Raw genomic sequence first — 19,357 nt, forward strand, 5'->3', positions numbered from 1 at the left:
ATCTTAACAACATTTATAAATCTTATTTTTAAATAGCACTTAAAATCTTCTTTTATGCAAATTATTATATTTTCGCTAAATCTTATTTTAATCAACATTTTTATATTTCTCTTAAAAACCTTAGTAACATTTCTTAGCCCTTTTCTTAAAATTTGAAGCACCTTATTTAGCATTAATTAATTAACCTAAGTTTGGTCGGATAACTGTAGTTAGCGGATTCTAAAGGATGCCTAACCCCTTCCCTTTAGGATAATATAGAGCCCTTACCTAGAATCACACTGGTTAAGCAGACTATTAATTGAGGTTTAGTTTTACTTTCCCTTAGTTAATATTTAGGTGTCCTAATTCACCGTTAAATTAATTAGGTGGCGACTCCTTAAAATAAAATAAATAGGAATCACCAATATATCGTACTCCTAAATTTAACTTCCGAGTTAAAATGGGGTATGACAATGGGCTGAGAAAGGGGACTCAAATACCAAGTACTTCTACAGTGTCATTAGAGATAAGAGGAGGAAAGCTCATATTCACAAGATCAAAGACTCTCATGGGATCTGGATGGAGAGCAAAGAGACTATTGCCAATGCTGCAGTTGATCACTTCAGAGAGCTCTTCTCTGAGAGCAATCACATAAATTACTAGAATATTTTGCACGACACTGAGCCTCTCATCACTGATGATGATAATATGCTTCTTCATAGAATGCTTGATGAGAGTGAGATTAAGGAGGCAGTATTCTCTATTGACCCAAATAGTGCAGCTGGACCAGATGGCTTTAATGACCATTTCTTTCAAGCTACATGGGATATCATTAAAAGAGATGTTTGCAACTTTGTGCAGGACTTCTTTGCTAGAACTAGTCTCACAAAATTTTTCAGTAACACCAACCTTGTTCTAATTCCTAAAGTTACTTCACCCACATCTCTTTCCGAGCTGAGGACAATTAGTCTGTGCAATGTGGCTAACAAAATAATCTCAAAAATCCTCTCAGCTAGACTAGCCCCCCTTCTCCGAAAAATTATCTCTGATAACCAATCAGGGTTTGTCAAAGGAAGGCTTATCACTGAAAACATCTTTTTAGCCCAAGAGATCATACATGGTGTCATACCCCATTTTAACCGGGTTAAATTAGAAGTATAACATATTGGTGATTCCTATTTTTTATTTTATTTTAAGGAGTCGCCACCTAATTATTTACGGTGAATTAGGACACCTAAAGTTAATTAAAGTAATTATCTAAAGTTGATATTATTGTAAAGTCTACGAAACCAAAAGGATCTGAGTAAGGGTTCAATTAGTCTAAAGGGAAGGTATTAGGCATCCTTTAAGACCCATTAACAATGGTTAACCGACCGGACTTATGTTATTTAATTAAGGCTAAAATGTAGATGTAAATATTTGAATATTTAAGAAAATACCTTGTAAGTATTGCTAAAGTTATTTAAAGTAATAATTGTAGAAAATAATAGTTGCATAAAGAGTTTAGTTGAAATAAACTAAAAGAAGCAGGATATGTAATGTTTATATATATTTGGAGAAAAGCTAATGTTAGTGTGAAATTTGTGATGTTTAAATCTCTAAGATAGTAGGCGTAAATTATGATTCCTTTAGCCAAAATATGTAGTCATGTTATTTCGAAAATCAATTATTCTAAAAAATAAATATTATAGATACTGTAGATAGTTTTAACATAAAAGGAAAATGAAGCCCATGGAGCTAATTGTTAGTTCCTCTTTGAATTGACTACCCATTACTAAAACTAAAACCCTTAATGTCACTAAGGTTTATCTTAATTAACAAGCACAAATGTTAGTCATACAATACATGCTAAATGCACACAAAAATAAAAATAGAGGGGTAGATATAATGTAAATGGGCTCAGCCCACTTTCCCCAAAACTGATGTGATCTGTTGCGGTTGGGCTTCGGCCCAATCATTTTGTGGACTGCTACGGTCTGATCACTGTTGGGCTTTGGCCCAGAAATTTGTTTTCTATTTTGGATGCAGACGGACTGGACACGAAGAGGTCATGTTGGGATTTTAGCCCAACGCCAAATGTGGAAGAAAACAAGTCCCTCGGACTCGTATGCGGTAGTCATGCATAAAAACGAAAGAAAAGGATTAGTATACGACCAATGAATAATGTTAAACATACAAAATATGAATGCAAAAAAAAAAAAAAAAAAAAAAACTTCACAGATTGTATATTCTGTGTATATTTTAAATATACCTCACGTATACACAATTCAGCCACCACACATTTACTACGTATAAACAAAGCAACAACCAAACTCAACTAAATCAAACAGTATAACATCTATTATGCATTAGACGTGTGCAAAGCTCAGACATATGTAATGACTAATACATGCACAGTATTCAGAGTATGCCTGGTATACCTGAAAGGTATACACTGATATGCGGCTCTTGTATACACTTGATGTATACTAAGGCTCATATACTATGTATACTTCGAGGTATATCATACCACAAACAGAAAATCAGAGAGGGAATATGCGAAGATAAGTCAACATGAGTATTTGGAGCATAAATGTAACCAAACAAGACAGCAAGCATCAAGGATTAGATTCTGATGATTAAATGAGTGGCCATTTACCAAGAATACATGTGAGATTTCAAACCAATTTTTTCAATCAGTGTTTTGAATCAATTTTTTAATATGCATGCAATGACAATTAAGTTCAAGAAGGGATTATTGCAGACTTTGAGCATTCAAAGATTTAGACACGAGTAGGTGCACAGAATTAATTGGACTGGACTGGAACCAAAACAAGGAGGTTTAACATAAAGTATTTTTTATCTTATTTAACTGAAGCTAATCGAAGCGAGGAAGAAGATTATCATAGATATAAGACAATTAGACGCAGGCAGTCTCAACTCATTGATGAAACAGAATTATTATGATATAGGTGTAACTATGATAAAATCGAATACAGAGGGGGAAGCCAAGCATAGCCAAGCATGAAGTGTGCACAACTATTCCAGGATTTGCCATTCAAAACCACAGTATCCACACCGTCTGTATCTAATTGTAACCAATTTTAGTTGTGATACAACTAAATGAATGAGCAGGGGAGTAGAAGCAAACCAAAAGACATGTCAAAAGAATTGTTTCAGATGGACAGGGTTGCTGATGAGGTTACCAGAGAGATAGCATACACTCAAATAGTCCAAATAATCATACCATGAGCATAAGACATAGATATCTTATTAACAGGAAATAGAAGTTTAGTCGATGAAGACATGATATGGATTATGACATACAATGTGATACACATAGAACGTAGGTAGAGTAAGATGTTTTAAAACAATGCAAGGGTTGAATCAAAGCTAACTTCTAACAAACCAACATCCAAGTATGAAACAATTCAAAGGATTTCAGGACTAATTTGTTAAGCATAGATAAACAGAGATGAAAAGGGGAATTATAGAATATCACACTATGCATGAATCGTTTGCAAATCTCATTTTAACATGATGACTCACAGCTCTCTTTCAATCTTAGTTCTCAAACATATATGATTAGTTTGGTTACACAAATCATATTTTAGGCCATCATGATCATATATTGACTCTACAGAATCTTTTGCAAACAAATTTGGACCTTTCAACCAATAAACCAAAAACTTGGACATGACTAAATTCAAAATATGCATACTTAATTAGGGTGATAACATTATCAACATACCAAACAGCTCCTTTAACCAGATTGACATTCGTGAAAGCATAGTAAACCGAATATGATTTTATGGTACTCTTCAAAGTAGAACACACACGTAAACTAGTAATATGATCTTAAGAGTATCATTATTAATTAATACTTGATGCACTTAATCATACATATAAGCAGGTTGGGTACCTAATCTAAACCAACTTATCAACAAACAACATGATTAATACACTAAACAAGCATAGAGCTACACTGAACAGAATTTAAACTAAGCTTAACTAACCATAGAGAATAATTCATATGAACATCAGATAGAGATCTTAAGCCATATTTTCCAAATGAAACACTGAATATACTAAATGAGCATCAACCATTATAAAAAAAAAAAAGATAAATATAACTTCCTATTTTACGACATCGGATATACAAATTTTATTACAGCACCAACTTGAAATTAAAATCACTTTAAATATGTAAACAGAGAATCCAAACACACATCAGAAATCAAAGCGAACTAAAAGTGGAAGGAAGGGATTGCACTGACCTTTTTCAAGTGCAGTGAACGGGGCGTCGAGGTCTCGAACCTATGCTCAAACACGAATGACACTCGAATTCTTTTTGAGTTCTAAACTCAACAAATCCGCAGAAGAAAGTTTTAAAGCCAAAGAAAATCAAATTGAATTTATTGGAAACCCCTTTGTCGCGGCTAAAGTTCACCGGAAAAGGGAAAAATCAAGTATAGAAGATAGTTGGGTCTCCCAAAATGCTGAATATCCTCCTTTCTAAAACAAAGTTCCTCCTTTCTTTTTCAAACGATTCAACTTCGGATCCCATTTATAGGGTTTTGTTTATATTAAAGTAAAGAGAAAAGCGTGGGAGAGAGACAAATCGGGGAACAGGAGTGGGGGACAGCGAGAGGTGGAGGTGGCAGAGAACGTGGGAGAGAGACGAAGGAGGAGAGAGGAAGAGAAAGGGGAGCGTAGAAAGAGAGAGAAGAGAGAGACGAAGGAGGCGGACCAAGAAGAAAATAAAACCCTAGGGTTTCATTTTTGTTAAAAGAGGAGTTGGGCCGGGTCGATAATTCGTTTGGGCTGGACTGAATTAAAATGGTAGTGGGCTGGTCGTGTGGGAAATAGGTGATGGGCTAATAATTTGGCTGAAAATTGTTGATCCTTCCTCCTCTATTTAATTATTCTTGGGCTTCTAATTTAAGGACTAGTACAATATATACTATGCGAAGACAATTAATATATAGAAAAAATAATGATTTAATAAAGCGTTGTCTTGTAATTAATTTAACGAGTCCAAACCCGAAAACGAAACGATGACTAACCGTTTAACATTTGTGATAAAGTAATGCTCATAATGTTGAAAATAAAAGTAGTGATATTAATAGTAGTAGCAATAAAATATTGTAAAAAAATAAAGTATTTAGCTCGTCAGTAAATTTAGAAACCTGAGTAAATTAAATAAAAGAGGGACAAAATTGGGTGTCAACAGATGCCCCTCTTCGACCGGAGATGATGTAAGAATCTTCGGGCGAAGAAGTTGACGTAGTAGCCAATTTTGTTTGGACCAACGAATATGAATTTGTAAGAAAGTACGGTTTAGGAAAATTGATGGAAAATATTATGAGGACCGAAGGAATTATGGAAAATTATGGCCGAATCTCAGTTTCGAGTTGCCTACATATCTCGGGCTGCACGAGAATCAGGCCATATGTAGTTCGAAAGTTTTTGTGGATTCATAATCTTGCGGGGGTTGTAGACAGGTGACGAGAACGTTCAAGAATGGAACATATGCTTATAACCTCCTAATTATAAATGTGGCGCGCAACACACCTTTAAGTAGGACTCTACTAGACACAATGTAAATTCTCCAAAGATGCCCCAGTGTTGAGTTATGGAGACGCTGAGGATGTAGAAAGGAATATGAGATTGTGAAAAGAGTTGATTGAAATAGAGTTTTAGTGGGGAATATGAAAGAGAAATTGACCTACGTGTCACGTATTTGTGGACGTGGGCGGAGTTGAGTTCGAGAGTAGATCTGTGACCCTTGCTTGTAAGTTTGATATTTCTCTTTAGCGTGTTTGCCCCAGTTCACTGCGTAAGATAAAGTTCCACGTTGTGTTGCGTCTCTGCAGACTGTACTTTCTGCCGAAACTGAAATTCATGTCACAATTAGTAATAAAGTTGATTATGTAAAATTATAAAGTGTGCAAAATGATAGTAAATATGAGTGTGAGAGTGAAGACGAAGCCGTGTGGCTTATAATGAGGCAGTGTGGCCAGATGTTGTCTCTGGTTGTCTTCAGGGACTTGAATGAATGTGTGATGCGTATGCCGATGATGTAATAATATCTCTAGTTGCGGTTGGAGATGATAGTAGTAAGGCCTCCGGCTGTCTTTCGGGACTCGATGATAAATGATATCTGCGGAATTTAAGGTAAAGTCGTTAAAGTAGGTAAATGAGATGATGAAATAAAGCGATAAAGTATAGAGTAAAGTAAGTGTGTAGCCGTTTGGCTTATGCAGGTGAGGCTGTGTAGCCATTTGATGTCTCTGGTTGTCTTCGGGGACTCGATGACATATCTCCGGTAGTCTTCGGGGACTGGATGATATATCTCCGATTGTCTTCGGAGGCTTAATGATAATTCCTGTAAAGTTCAAGGTAAAATCATTAGAGTTGGTAAAGTGAATGATAAAGTAGAGAGTAGAGTCATAGTGTAGCCGTCTGACTTAGGCATATGAGACTGTATAGCCGAATGATGCCCCCGGTCATCTTCGGAGACTCGACGCCAATCCTGTAAAATTCAAGATAAAAATGTGAATTCTTATTTTAGGGTGGAATGACCCAATATGTCCTATTTAGGGTGGACGAACCCGATGTATCCTATTTTAGGGTGGACAAACCCATGTATGTCTCCGATTGTTTTCGAGGACATGATGCATATGCCGTGTGAGGTATTTAAAGCAATAATGCAAATGCCGTGCAAGGCATTTTGAAAGTAAACAATGTATATGCCGTGCGAGGCCTTTAAAAGTAAATAGAGCATATGCCGTGCGAGGCATTTGAAAGTAAATAATGCATATGCCGTGCGAGGCATTTGAAAGTAAATAATGCATATGTTGTGCGAGGCATTTGAAAGTAAATATGCATATGCCGTTGATGTGGCGTGATTTTACGCCAAAATCGACGTTTTTTCGGCTATAAGTTTTACTTGTTTTTAAGCAAGTCTATGTTATTTTACGTGGTTTTTATCATGTTTCAGGTAATACGAGGTCCCTAGAGCCTAAGTGGGGAAAACAAGCGAAACAGAGCACAAAACGTTGATCACTGGAAATAACTGGAGGTTCTGGAAAATTTCGTGGAAAAATACTCTGCGCGTTCGCGCAGGTATCCCACGCGTTCGCGCAGGTATCCCACGCGTTCGCGCCCACGCGCGATAGTAAGTCCACGCGTTCGCACTGCAAGTTCACGCGTTCGCGCTGAACAACAAACGTGATTCCACGCGTTCGCGTAGAATACTGGCGCGTTCGCGCAGAAGGAGTTTTAGCCCAGTTCGACCAGAACTTGGGCTTTAACGATTTCTGCCATTCCAAGTCCTATAAAAAGAAAACTAGGGTTTTCCAAACACATCTTTGGCTCAACACAAGTCCTTGGAGGCTAGGGTTTCACACCAACACATTGGATGAGAAGATTGGAAGCACTTTAATGAGATATTCTTAATCCTTTCTTCTACTCTTGTTTTGTATTGAATATTTATGTGTGTAGTATTTCATCTCAATACTTGAATCTCGTTTATGGAAGTATTCTAGATTAAAGTTTGGATTGAATCTCTTGTTTTGCTTATGTGTTGAATAATTTTATTCCTAATGAAGTGAGTTATTGTTTCTTTAATTAATCTCATGTTGAATGATTCTTAAGGGAGTAGCTAACCCTAAGACTTGCCCATTTATTTCGGTTTAAACTTGGAAGAGGCAAACTCGGGATTGAGAAAGATTAATTAATAAGAATTTGAGGCGTTAACCCTCATCTAATGGAAATCGACCTAGGAATAGGCGACACCACTTGTAGCCATATTCGGGTGTTCTTAATGCTCCTAATTGATTTAGGGATATTCAATTAGGTAGTCTAGTTAGTCTTCGAAAGAAGCTAAATTAGAGTCATTATCCGAGGCTAAGTAATATAAGCTCACCATTATTTGTAAATCATGAAGTACATTGGATCGTTACTTGAGCGTAGTTTCCTTGTATCCATGCTTGTGGCCATTGATCATTTTACTTGCTTTCTAGGTTAGTTTACATTTTTGCATTAATTATAATTTTCTCTCAAACAAAACCAAAATATCAACTATTGTTTGGCTTTAGCTATTATTGGTGAAAATTCCTACTTTTCCTAATCGCCTACATATTGTTCTCTGTGGGATTCGACCCTGACTCATAGTTGGGTAAATATATTTGCATACGACCGTGCCCATTCTAATTAATAGGGTGGATTTGGACGTTATCAGCCGTGCGAGGCATTTTAAATTAAATGTATATGCCGTGCGAGGCATTTTAAAGTAAATAATGTCCTATTTTAGGGTGGAAGAACCCGTGTATCTTATTTTAGGGTGGAAGAACCCAAGCATCCTATTTTAGGGTGGAAGAACCCAATATGTCCTATTTTAGGGTGGACAAACCCAAGCATCCTATTTTAGGGTGGAAGAACCCAATATGTCCTATTTTAGGGTGGACGAACCCAAGCATCCTATTTTAGGGTGGAAGAACCCAATATGTCCTATTTTAGGGTGGACGAACCCAAGCATCCTATTTTAGGGTGGAAGAACCCAATATGCCCTATTTTAGGGTGGACGAACCCAAGCATCCTATTTTAGGGTGGAAGAACCCAATATGTCCTATTTTAGGGTGGACGAACCCAGGTATCCTTGGAGTGTGATATTGATTTCTACTAAATTTAAAGTAAAGTCATTTAAGTATTTAAAATAAAAAATAAAACGGAGAGTAAAGTAAGAGTCAGTTCGCTCGGCTAATGATATTGATGGTATCGTGACAGGCCATATTAAGGACACGTAATCCTGATTTAATTCGCCTTCCATCTCGTCAACCTACAAAAACAGGTATATAAAGTCATAAAATTATTGTGATAAAAATAAAATAAATTAAAAGATAAAGTTGGAAGTAAAGCCGTATGGCTTTTGAGGCGAGGCCACAATGGACAAGCGATGCTTTTAGCCGTGATCGGTAAACTTGACTGTTGATCTCGTGTTCTTTTGATTCCTGCACTCAAAGAAAAATTCTTAGTTTGGGAGGGGGAATTTGATTCGTGTTGACTCGAAGCTTGACATTGTTGGCGCTCCGTTCATCTTGTTTGTTTGTATCTTGTGATCTCCGTTCAAGCCTCGATAGATGTACAGTGGTGAAACAATTGAAAGAAAGTGTTTCATTTGAAAGGTATGTATGTAAGTATATGTATAAGGAAATGTGACTATATAAATTGTGAAATATGTATATGTAAATGTATATATGTAAGGAAAGATATATATGTAAATGTATATATATGTAAGTTGTAAAATATTCTGCCAACTTCGGATTGTGACACTTCTAAAGTAATTGGTCTATAATACTTCCTGTCTGGTAGCCTCAATACTGTCTATGTCCAACCGTTCTTTCGTCTATATCTTTTCAAAATATGCCCCAGTTTTGGATTCAGAAGGGTATGCTAAACTTATGTTGTGGTGTGATCGAACCTTATATAGGTTGCCTACGTATCCTTCTAGGGAATCAGGTCAGAACGTAGTTCGTAAGGTACATAAGAATGGTTTAAAATTTTCTAATAAGGGACCGAACCCGATCTGGATTGCCTACGTATCCAGCCATGGGAATCAGGTCAGCGTAGTTCTGTTATGTAAATGGCTAAAGGTTTGTAGGATTTCTATCTAAATATGATTGACCTGTATGTTGATAGTCAACGAATCCCGTCGAGGGAATCAGGCTAAGCATAGTTCTCCTTGTATAAGGATTTTTTTGGATTTTCTGTCATAATGCAACCGAACCCTATGTGGGCTGCCTACGTATCCCGCCACAGGAATTAGGTCAGCGTAGTTCGTACGCATGCAAATGGCAAAAATTCTAACCTAGTATGACCGAGTCCCTATGTGGGCTGCCTACGTATCCACCGAGGAATCAGGTCAAGCGTAGTTCGCACCTATTGTTAAAGGAAGGGTTGCAAACTAGGTTGTCTAACCTGACGTCGTACTTTGATTTCTTCTTGAATTGTTAGCTTTCATGTTTACGTCATCATCTATCGACTATTTCATTTTCTTTCAAAATGGAATCTTGTCTTATCATCTAAATTCTTTGTTATTCTCTCGAGATGTATGTTGTCTATTCGTTCATTTTATGTCGCAATCATAGAGTTGGCAGTTTTGATAAATAAAGTAGAAAATAATAATAATAGATGATTAAGGAAAATCAGAAATGCATTCATAGATTTTGCAATTAAGCTTCCAAAAGATGAAACAAAGTAAAAAATCGTGCTATAAAAAGTTCACTACATGTTCAATCCACCAAGACTCCCGGTGAATCAGGGACGGAGTACAAGTTCAATTCTTCAAAGTCTCTCCTGGTTCGGCACCCCATATGGTCGGTGTCTTGGTGCTTGTGAGTAGTTGTCTTCACTAGTACTTGTTTTGGATTGTTCCCACGGAAGTAAAAGTTGATGACGTGCCCATCTCCATCTTTCCAATTAGCGTAATGGTCTTTCAAATTCTTAACTTCTTCGATAGTTATCATGTTCATGTTGGCGTTTTCGTGAGTAGGCAAAGGGATTGTTGTCCACGTTGGGCCGAGCTCCAGTGAGCTGGATTGCTCCCTCCTTAATCAAGGCTTCAATTTTGTTTTTGAGCCCATAACAATCTTCAGTGTCGTGCCCAACAACTCCAGAATGGTATGCACAGCGCTTGGAACCGTTAAACCATTTCGGAATAGGATTGAGAATTTTCCCTTCAATAGGTTGTATCACGCCTGTGGCTTTCAGTCTTTCGAATAATTGAGCCAAAGGTCCCGCGAACCGAGTGTAATTACGGGTGTTTTTTATGACAGAGTTTGGACGGGCTTTATGTGTGGTATGTGGTCGATTTTAGTAAGTGGGAGCTTGAACAGATTGGTATGGACGTGGGTTTTGATCGTGAGGTGCTCGAGGTTGGTGGTAATTTGCTTGGGTGTTGTAGACAGGGTAAGGGAATAGCGGAGCTTGGTAGGGTTCAGCGTAGTGGTAAAAGGTAGAAAGGCTGTTGTGGATGGTTAAAGTATGTAATGACTTGGTTTGGTGGGTTTAGAGTAGTTGTAGGTGGTGGATAAAGGAATATAAGGAGTGTGAGCTAGCGATTGATTTGTTGGGTTGACGGATAATGGATTAGGAGTAGCATAGGTAGTGTAGGTGGGTGGTTGACTTTGTGGAGGGGTATAGACGGATGATGGATTTGGTGGATTTGCGAGGGTGATTGGAAGTAAGTTGTTGGTAGGTGCATTATTTCGGGGAGGAAAATGTTCAAGAACTGGAGATTCAAGTGATGGAAAATGAGGCGGGTTTGGTGCGACGTTTGTAGGTTCAGGAGGTGGACTTTGGAGTGTAACAGATAAGTTGGTCATGTTTCTAACCCGATTTATCTCTCCACGTAGATCCTCAATCTCTTGAGTCAGGCGGGCGATATATTCATCCCGTTGAATAGTAGTTCCGTGTTCAGAAGTCTCGGGGGGATCACCAGGGATCACGATGTTTTCCACACCAGTTGAAATAGAAGCGGCCGAATCAGACATAGTAATTTCATTTCCTTGAACAACCCAACTACGTTCAGGTAATGATGACGTCTTTGACCTTGTGAGGTAAGGATGGTCGGCCATCGAGTGTCAACACGAATCAACTTTTTGGGAATAAGATAAAAGAAACATAAAGTACAAATTATGTTAGTCTTATTAACATATCTAGGTGAAGTCATGATCACGTAAAATCAAGTAAATCACGTAGCAAATAATTCATAAAGTTGTCAAACAAATGTAAAAGAGTACAATAACGCGTCCTAATATGCATGTGACCTCTTTGTGCCAGAGGTAGGCCTAACGTTTGTTTGAAAGGTAAAGTGTGCCGTAATACGTCATCCCATTACTTTTGTTTAATTAAACAAATTCTATTCCCCAAAATAAAGTACAAAAGTAATGTAATATTTATTACATATCAAATGAGTACAATATTAAATGTTTCCTAATCTAAGTAAAGTAAATATGACATCTAGCTCCATTTTGTGATGCCCTTGGTCTTCGTCATTCGTTGATCACGGACGTACTCTAATGTGAAGTCTATACCTGTCATAGAAACGTTAGTCATTCCCTCCCCCCTAAAGTTTAATTAGTTAAAGCAAATAGTCCATATTTAGGCACAGTTATCCTTCAAACATGCACATAAAGTATGATTAGTGTCACTCGGGGTCGTGAACCCGCTTGGACTTCTGGGTAAAGTCAACTAATGGGTTTAATACACCAAGGGTATTAAACCTCCTAGGTCATGAAATGTATGCTCCTAATAAAGGGTGTTGGTTTAGCTCTATCTTAGGCTGACTAAGAGTTGTTTTCCTATGACACAAGGCTCCCCCAAGCGGACAACTTGGGAGTGGAAGGTCCGTGGCCGTCAACTGCACCGCCGATCGACTAAATCCACAAGATCAATCCAACTAAAGGGTGATTTAGTAGTGCACGACTGCGAACCGCGAAACCGCTTTAAGTGTGTGAATTTGTGTGAATTTTCCAGGAGTGGAGGAAGTATGAACAGAATGACAATTTATCAAAACAGTAACACTTATGAACGGAATGACAATTTATCAAAGCAGTAACACTTAAAAATTTTATATCAAACAAACAATTAATAGCATGTAAGCAGTTTATAACCAATAAAGTAATTAAAACAAGCACACAAAGCCTAATTAAAACTAAGTCCGTTATGGTTAGAACCTAAGTGTTCCCCAGCAGAGTCGCCAAGCAGTCATACCCCATTTTAACCGGGTTAAATTAGAAGTATAACATATTGGTGATTCCTATTTTTTGTTTTATTTTAAGGAGTCGCCACCTAATTATTTACGGTGAATTAGGACACCTAAAGTTAATTAAAGTAATTATCTAAAGTTGATATTATTGTAAAGTCTACGAAGCCAAAAGGATCTGAGTAAGGGTTCAATTAGTCTAAAGGGAAGGTATTAGGCATCCTTTAAGACCCATTAACAATGGTTAACCGACCGGACTTATGTTATTTAATTAAGGCTAAAATGTAGATGTAAATATTTGAATATTTAAGAAAATACCTTGTAAGTATTGCTAAAGTTATTTAAAGTAAAAATTGTAGAAAATAATAGTTGCATAAAGAGTTTAGTTGAAATAAACTAAAAGAAGCAGGATATGTAATGTTTATATATATTTGGAGAAAAGCTAATGTTAGTGTGAAATTTGTGATGTTTAAATCTCTAAGATAGTAGGCGTAAATTATGATTCCTTTAGCCAAAATATGTAGTCATGTTATTTCGAAAATCAATTATTCTAAAAAATAAATATTATAGATACTGTAGATAGTTTTAACATAAAAGGAAAATGAAGCCCATGGAGCTAATTGTTAGTTCCTCTTTGAATTGACTACCCATTACTAAAACTGAAACCCTTAATGTCACTAAGGTTTATCTTAATTAACAAGCACAAATGTTAGTCATACAATACATGCTAAATGCACACAAAAATAAAAATAGAGGGGTAGATATAATGTAAATGGTAGTGGGCTGGTCGTGTGGGAAATAGGTGATGGGCTAATAATTTGGCTGAAAATTGTTGATCCTTCCTCCTCTATTTAATTATTCTTGGGCTTCTAATTTAAGGACTAGTACAATATATACTATGCGAAGACAATTAATATATAGAAAAAATAATGATTTAATAAAGCGTTGTCTTGTAATTAATTTAACGAGTCCAAACCCGAAAACGAAACGATGACTAACCGTTTAACATTTGTGATAAAGTAATGCTCATAATGTTGAAAATAAAAGTAGTGATATTAATAGTAGTAGCAATAAAATATTGTAAAAAAATAAAGTATTTAGCTCGTCAGTAAATTTAGAAACCCGAGTAGAGGGACAAAATTGAGTGTCAACACATGGTATCAGCAAGGAAAATCCAGATGGAAATATTTCTATGAAACTGGATATGTCAAAGGCATATGACAAGTTATCTTGGAGTTTTCTTATGGCTGTTCTAAGAAAAATGAACTTTGCTGAGCCTTTTGTGGACATGATCTATAGATTGCTTGCTAATAATTGGTACTCTATCTTTATCAATGGTACCAGGTTTGGATTCTTCAAGTCCACTAGAGGTTTAAAGCAAGGTGATCCACTATCTCCTTCCTTATTCATCATAGCTGCTGAGGCTCTTGTAAGAGCCCTAAACGCACTATATGATAATGATCAGTTCACTGGTTTTTATATGAATCCTAGAGGTCCAAGGATCAATCATCTCAGCTATGCAGATGACATAGTCCTATTTTCCTCTGGAGGCAGAAAATCCATTAAGCTTATTATGAGGGTCCTTAAAGACTATCAACAAGCATCTGGATAGGAGGTTAATAAGGACAAGAGCTTCTTTATCTCCCACAAGTCCACATCCAGAAGGCACAACAAGAGGATCCAAAGGTGGACAGGCTTTAATCAGATGAAATTCCCATTCACCTACCTTGGATGCCCTATTTTTACTGAAAGGAAGCTAGTCTCATATTTCTCTGAGCTATCCACTAAAGTTCAAAACAAGGTGGCCACTATTATTAAACACATCCTTCAATCTCAAACCTTCTACATATTTGCTGCCCTAGCCCCCCCCCCCCCCCCCCCTAAAACCACAATCGAACTCATCAAAATGCATTTCTGCAACTTCTTTTGGGGTGAAAAGGATGGCAAGAAGAAGAAACACTGGAGTTCTTGGTATAACCTCAGCTTCCCTTGCTCCGAAGGTGGAGTTGGGTTCAAAAATCTTCAAGATATATGTCATTCATTTGATGCTAAGAGGTGGTGGAGATTCAGGGTGAAGCACAACCTATGGACTAAATTTCTCAAAGCCAAGCACTGTCCTAGATCTAACCCCATCTCCAAAATTCCTACACCCAAAGACTCCGGTACTTGGAGAAATCTAATGTCCATTAGAGCAAAAATTGAACCTTATATTTTCTGGAAGGTTCATGAAGGAAACATTATGTTTTGGTGGGATAAATGGACACCATCTGGTCCTATTTACTCTCAAATCAATCCCAATCCCAAGCCTAGCAACATTTCTGTCAATCACTATTTCAACAACCAAGAATGAATTCTTGACAGGCTTCGATATACTGTGAATCACAATATCAAGCAGGAAATCTCATTGGTAGATATTGGACACCCCAACAGGAAGGATCAACCTATTTGGAGTATCAACCCTCAAGGCAATTTTACATGCTCGTCTGCTTTCAGTAATCTCAGAACTAAGAGAGACGAGGATCCTTTCATTAACAAAATTTGGATTAAAAATCTCCCTTTCAAGATCTCTTTCAATTGTTAGAGAATTATCAAGAGGAAAATGCCTATTGACAGCATCACTCAGAGATTTAATCCCAACTTCCAGTCCAATTGTAACTGTTGCAGAACTCCAACAAATAAATCATTCAACCATCTATTTGCTACCAGTGATCTAGCTGCCAGAATCTGGAATCTTATTGCAAGTCCTCTTGGTTTAAGGATCACTGGTAGAAGTACTTTGCATATCCTCAACCTGTGGTGGAAAACTAAAGCCAAGAATAGTGCTCACAAGTTACTTCTACAAATCACTCCTATCATTGTGTTATGGGAGATTTAGAAAGCAAGGTGCAGGAAAAAATATGGAAACAAATCCATCTCCATTTTTAGAATGTCCCAACGAATCCTCTTCCAAGTCAAAACTACTATGAGCCAGAGGTTTAGTAACTTGGACTGGGACTGGAACTGATGCAAAGTTTGTCATGTAGTTGAGCAATACAAACCCGTGCTCCATAGTAGGATGGTATTATGGCATAAACCTGATAGCAATACTTGGAAACTACTGACGGAAGTTTCATGCCTAGACAAAACAAAGCAGGTGCCGGGGGCATAGTCCGGGATGAACATGGCCACATGATTATGGCTTTCACTTCCTCTCTTGTTGTTATTTCAAACAACCACTGAGAGATTCAGGCAGCGTTACAAGGTGTCTTGTGGTGCAGTGAACACAACTATACAAGACTTACTATTGAACTTGACTCATTGATGGTGGTCAACATGATTTTAGGCATCTGCAATATCCCTTGGAAGTTCCAAAAAGACATAGCACAAATTCATGACAGGGTTCATCAACACTCCATCATTGTTAAGCACAACTTCAGAGAAGGTAATGAATCTGCTAATCTGCTCTCTAAGCTAGCTACTTCTTTACCTCATCAAAGAATCTTCCTCAATGAAGAGGAGATTCCACCAGAAATCAGAGGATGTATTAGCATGGAAAGGCTACAGGTTCCTTCATTCAGAATAAGAACCAAGAAGCATTCAGGATGGCATTATGATCCTCCTTGATCTCTTTTCTCTTCATGGTCCTTGACAGGGAACTCTTCTCTGTCCTTTTTGGTGCTCTATGCTCTAGCTTCTTGTATATCTTAGTATATTTGTAAGCTTTGAGTTCTTGGAAGAAAAATAAATAAATAAATAAATAAATAAATAAATAAAAAGATAAAAAAAAACTAACCCGGCAACATTAAAAGTAAATTAATCTAGTCAAACAAAAGGTATGTAGTAATAAAACTACTTTTAAAACAAATTTTCTAATTTGCATTTTTCTTTTTTGCATTTTGCCTCTAGAATAGAATTAAATCAAGCACGAAAAAAGTTTAACTATACCAAATTTATTTGTCTATTTGTGAATAAAAAGACCTAATAGAATTAACCAAAAGCTGATCGAATCGGCCCATCTTCCTATTTGATCTTTTTGGCTAGTGATAGGTATATTGTATACATAAAGTAGTGGCACCCGCAAGGCCGCAACCTTCAAATTCTAGATTCGCTTTTGTGAATGAAATCTTATTTGTTAAATACGGTTAAAATTCTATTTGTAATTAATGTTAGAATAAAAATAATAAGGATAATTTTAGAGACCTCCCACTATTTTTAGCTTTGTAACACTAACATTCTTTTAATTTTTTTGCTTTGGAATATTAAGCTTCTAATTTAATTTGGTAGGAGGGGAAGAAGGAGAAAACTTTCGACAATATTAGGTACTAGATTATCCTGCAAATTAAAAGAATGGTGACAAATTGAATATCCTAATGTAATATCCTAGGAACAAGGGCATTGAAATCGACGTGGCATTTCTTGTTTATCTTGTAAGCTTATTCCAAATCAAACAACATACATTGAAATCACAAGAAAAACTTAATTTTTGTCCTGATTGCTCTTCTTTCTGATAATAATAAAGCCACTCAATGCCACCAACCCTAGAAAGAGCCAACCTCACATTTCTCTTCCTTTTTCACTCTAAAGAAAAAAAAAAACATGAATTTTTGCTTTAGGAAGAAAGTTTCCATGGGTAAAAAAGTAACCGAACGTAGAAAAAGGGTCCCTAAAAATACTATAAGGCCTAGGGTACTGATGTTTCCGTGGTTGGCTTATGGACACATCTCTCCGTTTCTCAACTTAGCCAAGAATCTCGCGGATAGGGGCTTCTTGATTCGTGTTTGCTCTACACTTATAAGTCGAGAAACTATCGAGAAAGAAATCCCCAAAAAATACTCTGCTTCAATTAAGATTGTTGAGCTTCGTTTACAAAAATTGCATGAACTTCCTCATTGCCAGACAATCACCGATATCGATAGCATTATGAAAAAGGCCCTGAAATTGTCCAAACCCAACTTTTCGAAAATCTTGGAAAACCTGAAACCTGATTTGGTGATTTATGATTTATTACTGCAATGGGCTGAAGGCGTAGCCAACGAGCACAAAATTCCAGCAATCAAGTTCATAACTATTGGTGCAGCTGTTTTTTCGTACTTTTTTAATTCGATAAGAGAGCCCGAGGTTGAATTCCCTTTCCCCTACCTGGGTAGGGAGGCTGTTTCCGATTGACCCTCGGCAACCCTCCTCCTTTATCCGGGCTTGGGACCGGCAATGTGAGCGAGCTCACACAGGCGGAGTTGCCAAATACATAGATTATTTAACTAAATTGAGCAATTGGAAAGTTGTTCCAGTTGGTCTACCGGTCAAAGATCTCATAACTGATGGCACGGATGACATGGAGCTCATTGATTGGCTAGGAAAAAAAGATGAAAATTCAACTATTTTTGTCTCTTTTGGGAGTGAGTATTTTTTGTCAAAGGAAGATATGGAAGAAATAGCTTATGGATTGGAGCTTAGTAATGTTAATTTTATATGGTTTGCAAGATTTCCAAAGGGGGAAGAACAAAATCTTGAAGATGCATTGCCAAAAGGTTTGCTTGAAAGAATTGGAAAAAGGGGAAGAGTTTTGGACAAATTTGTACCACAACCAAGAATTCTAAATCATCCAAGTATTGGTGGATTTATAAGTCCTTGTGGTTGGAGTAATGTGATTGAATGTTTAGATTTTGGGGTTCCAATTATAGCCATGCCCATAGAGCTTGATCAACCAATGAATGCTAGGTTGATGGTAGAATTGGGAGTTGCCAGTGGGGATTATTAGAGATGATGATGGGAAAATTCACAAGGAAGAAATTGCACAAGTAATTAAAGGGGTCATAAATGGGAAAAATGGTGAACATTTGAGAGCCAAAGTGAGAGATGTCAGCAAGAATCTGAAATCTAAAAGTGGAGAAGAGATGGATGCAGTTGCTGAAGACCTAATTCAACTTGTAAGAAAAGTAGTAGCAATAAGTACCAAGTAGGAAAAAAAAGACTGATCTAGTGAATAAGCTAAGCTAGCTTCGACTTAGATAGTTTATGCGTGTTGATTCTACTAAAAATATAAATAATACTTTTCAAACCCAGTAAATTAGATGGAATGTGGTAGAATTTTGAATTTGCACTCATTATTAGCTTATAATTAACTTACTAAGGGAGGGGTAGGAAAGAATCGACGATTCAACGAAAACCGAAAGGTGCATCTCAATGTAAGTATTCCTCTTAAAATTTAAAGCAACAAAACTATATATGAAACTTAGGGTATGTCCGTAGATAATAAGTTGTATTTTATTTATTTCTTAGTGTTCAGTAATTAAGTAAAAAAATATTATCGATATTTATATATAATTTGTACAAGCACTTTTGTGTTTAGGGTGTGTGTGTGTGGTGTGGGGGGGGGGGGGGGGGGGGGGGGGGGGGGGGGGGGGGGGGGGGGGGGGGGGGGGGGGGGGGGGGGGGGGGGGGGGGGGGGGGGGGGGGGGGGGGGGGGGGGGGGGGGGGGGGGGGGGGGGGGGGGGGGGGGGGGGGGGGGGGGGGGGGGGGGGAGGGGGGGGGGGCGTGGGGGGGGGGGGGGGGGGGGGGGGGGGGGGGGGGGGGGGGGGGGGGGGGGGGGGGGGGGGGGGGGGGGGGGGGGGGGGGGGGGGGGGGGGGGGGGGGGGGGGGGGGGGGGGGGGG

The 19,357-nt window shown here is 37.8% G+C and overlaps 1 protein-coding gene and 1 pseudogene across 1 annotated transcript; both read left to right on the plus strand.

Moving 5' to 3' along the window:
* The first annotated feature begins 13,931 nt into the window (after window positions 1-13,931).
* LOC132612721 (uncharacterized mitochondrial protein AtMg01250-like) lies at window positions 13,932-14,339 on the plus strand. The gene has a single exon (XM_060326825.1). The coding sequence runs from the start codon at window positions 13,932-13,934 to the stop codon at window positions 14,337-14,339; it is 408 nt and encodes a 135-aa protein (XP_060182808.1).
* Window positions 14,340-17,104: 2,765 nt separating this feature from the next.
* The window catches only part of LOC132612722 (beta-D-glucosyl crocetin beta-1,6-glucosyltransferase-like), a 3,219-nt pseudogene continuing 966 nt past the window's right edge, over window positions 17,105-19,357 (plus strand).

The sequence above is a fragment of the Lycium barbarum genome, chromosome 10, assembly GCF_019175385.1.
Source record: "Lycium barbarum isolate Lr01 chromosome 10, ASM1917538v2, whole genome shotgun sequence".
NCBI classification, from domain to species: domain Eukaryota; kingdom Viridiplantae; phylum Streptophyta; class Magnoliopsida; order Solanales; family Solanaceae; genus Lycium; species Lycium barbarum.

What these genes read in the sequence shown, in the direction of transcription:
- LOC132612721 (XM_060326825.1), top strand. Translation starts at nt 13,932, where the DNA reads ATGTCAAAGGCATATGACAAGTTATCTTGGAGTTTTCTTATGGCTGTT.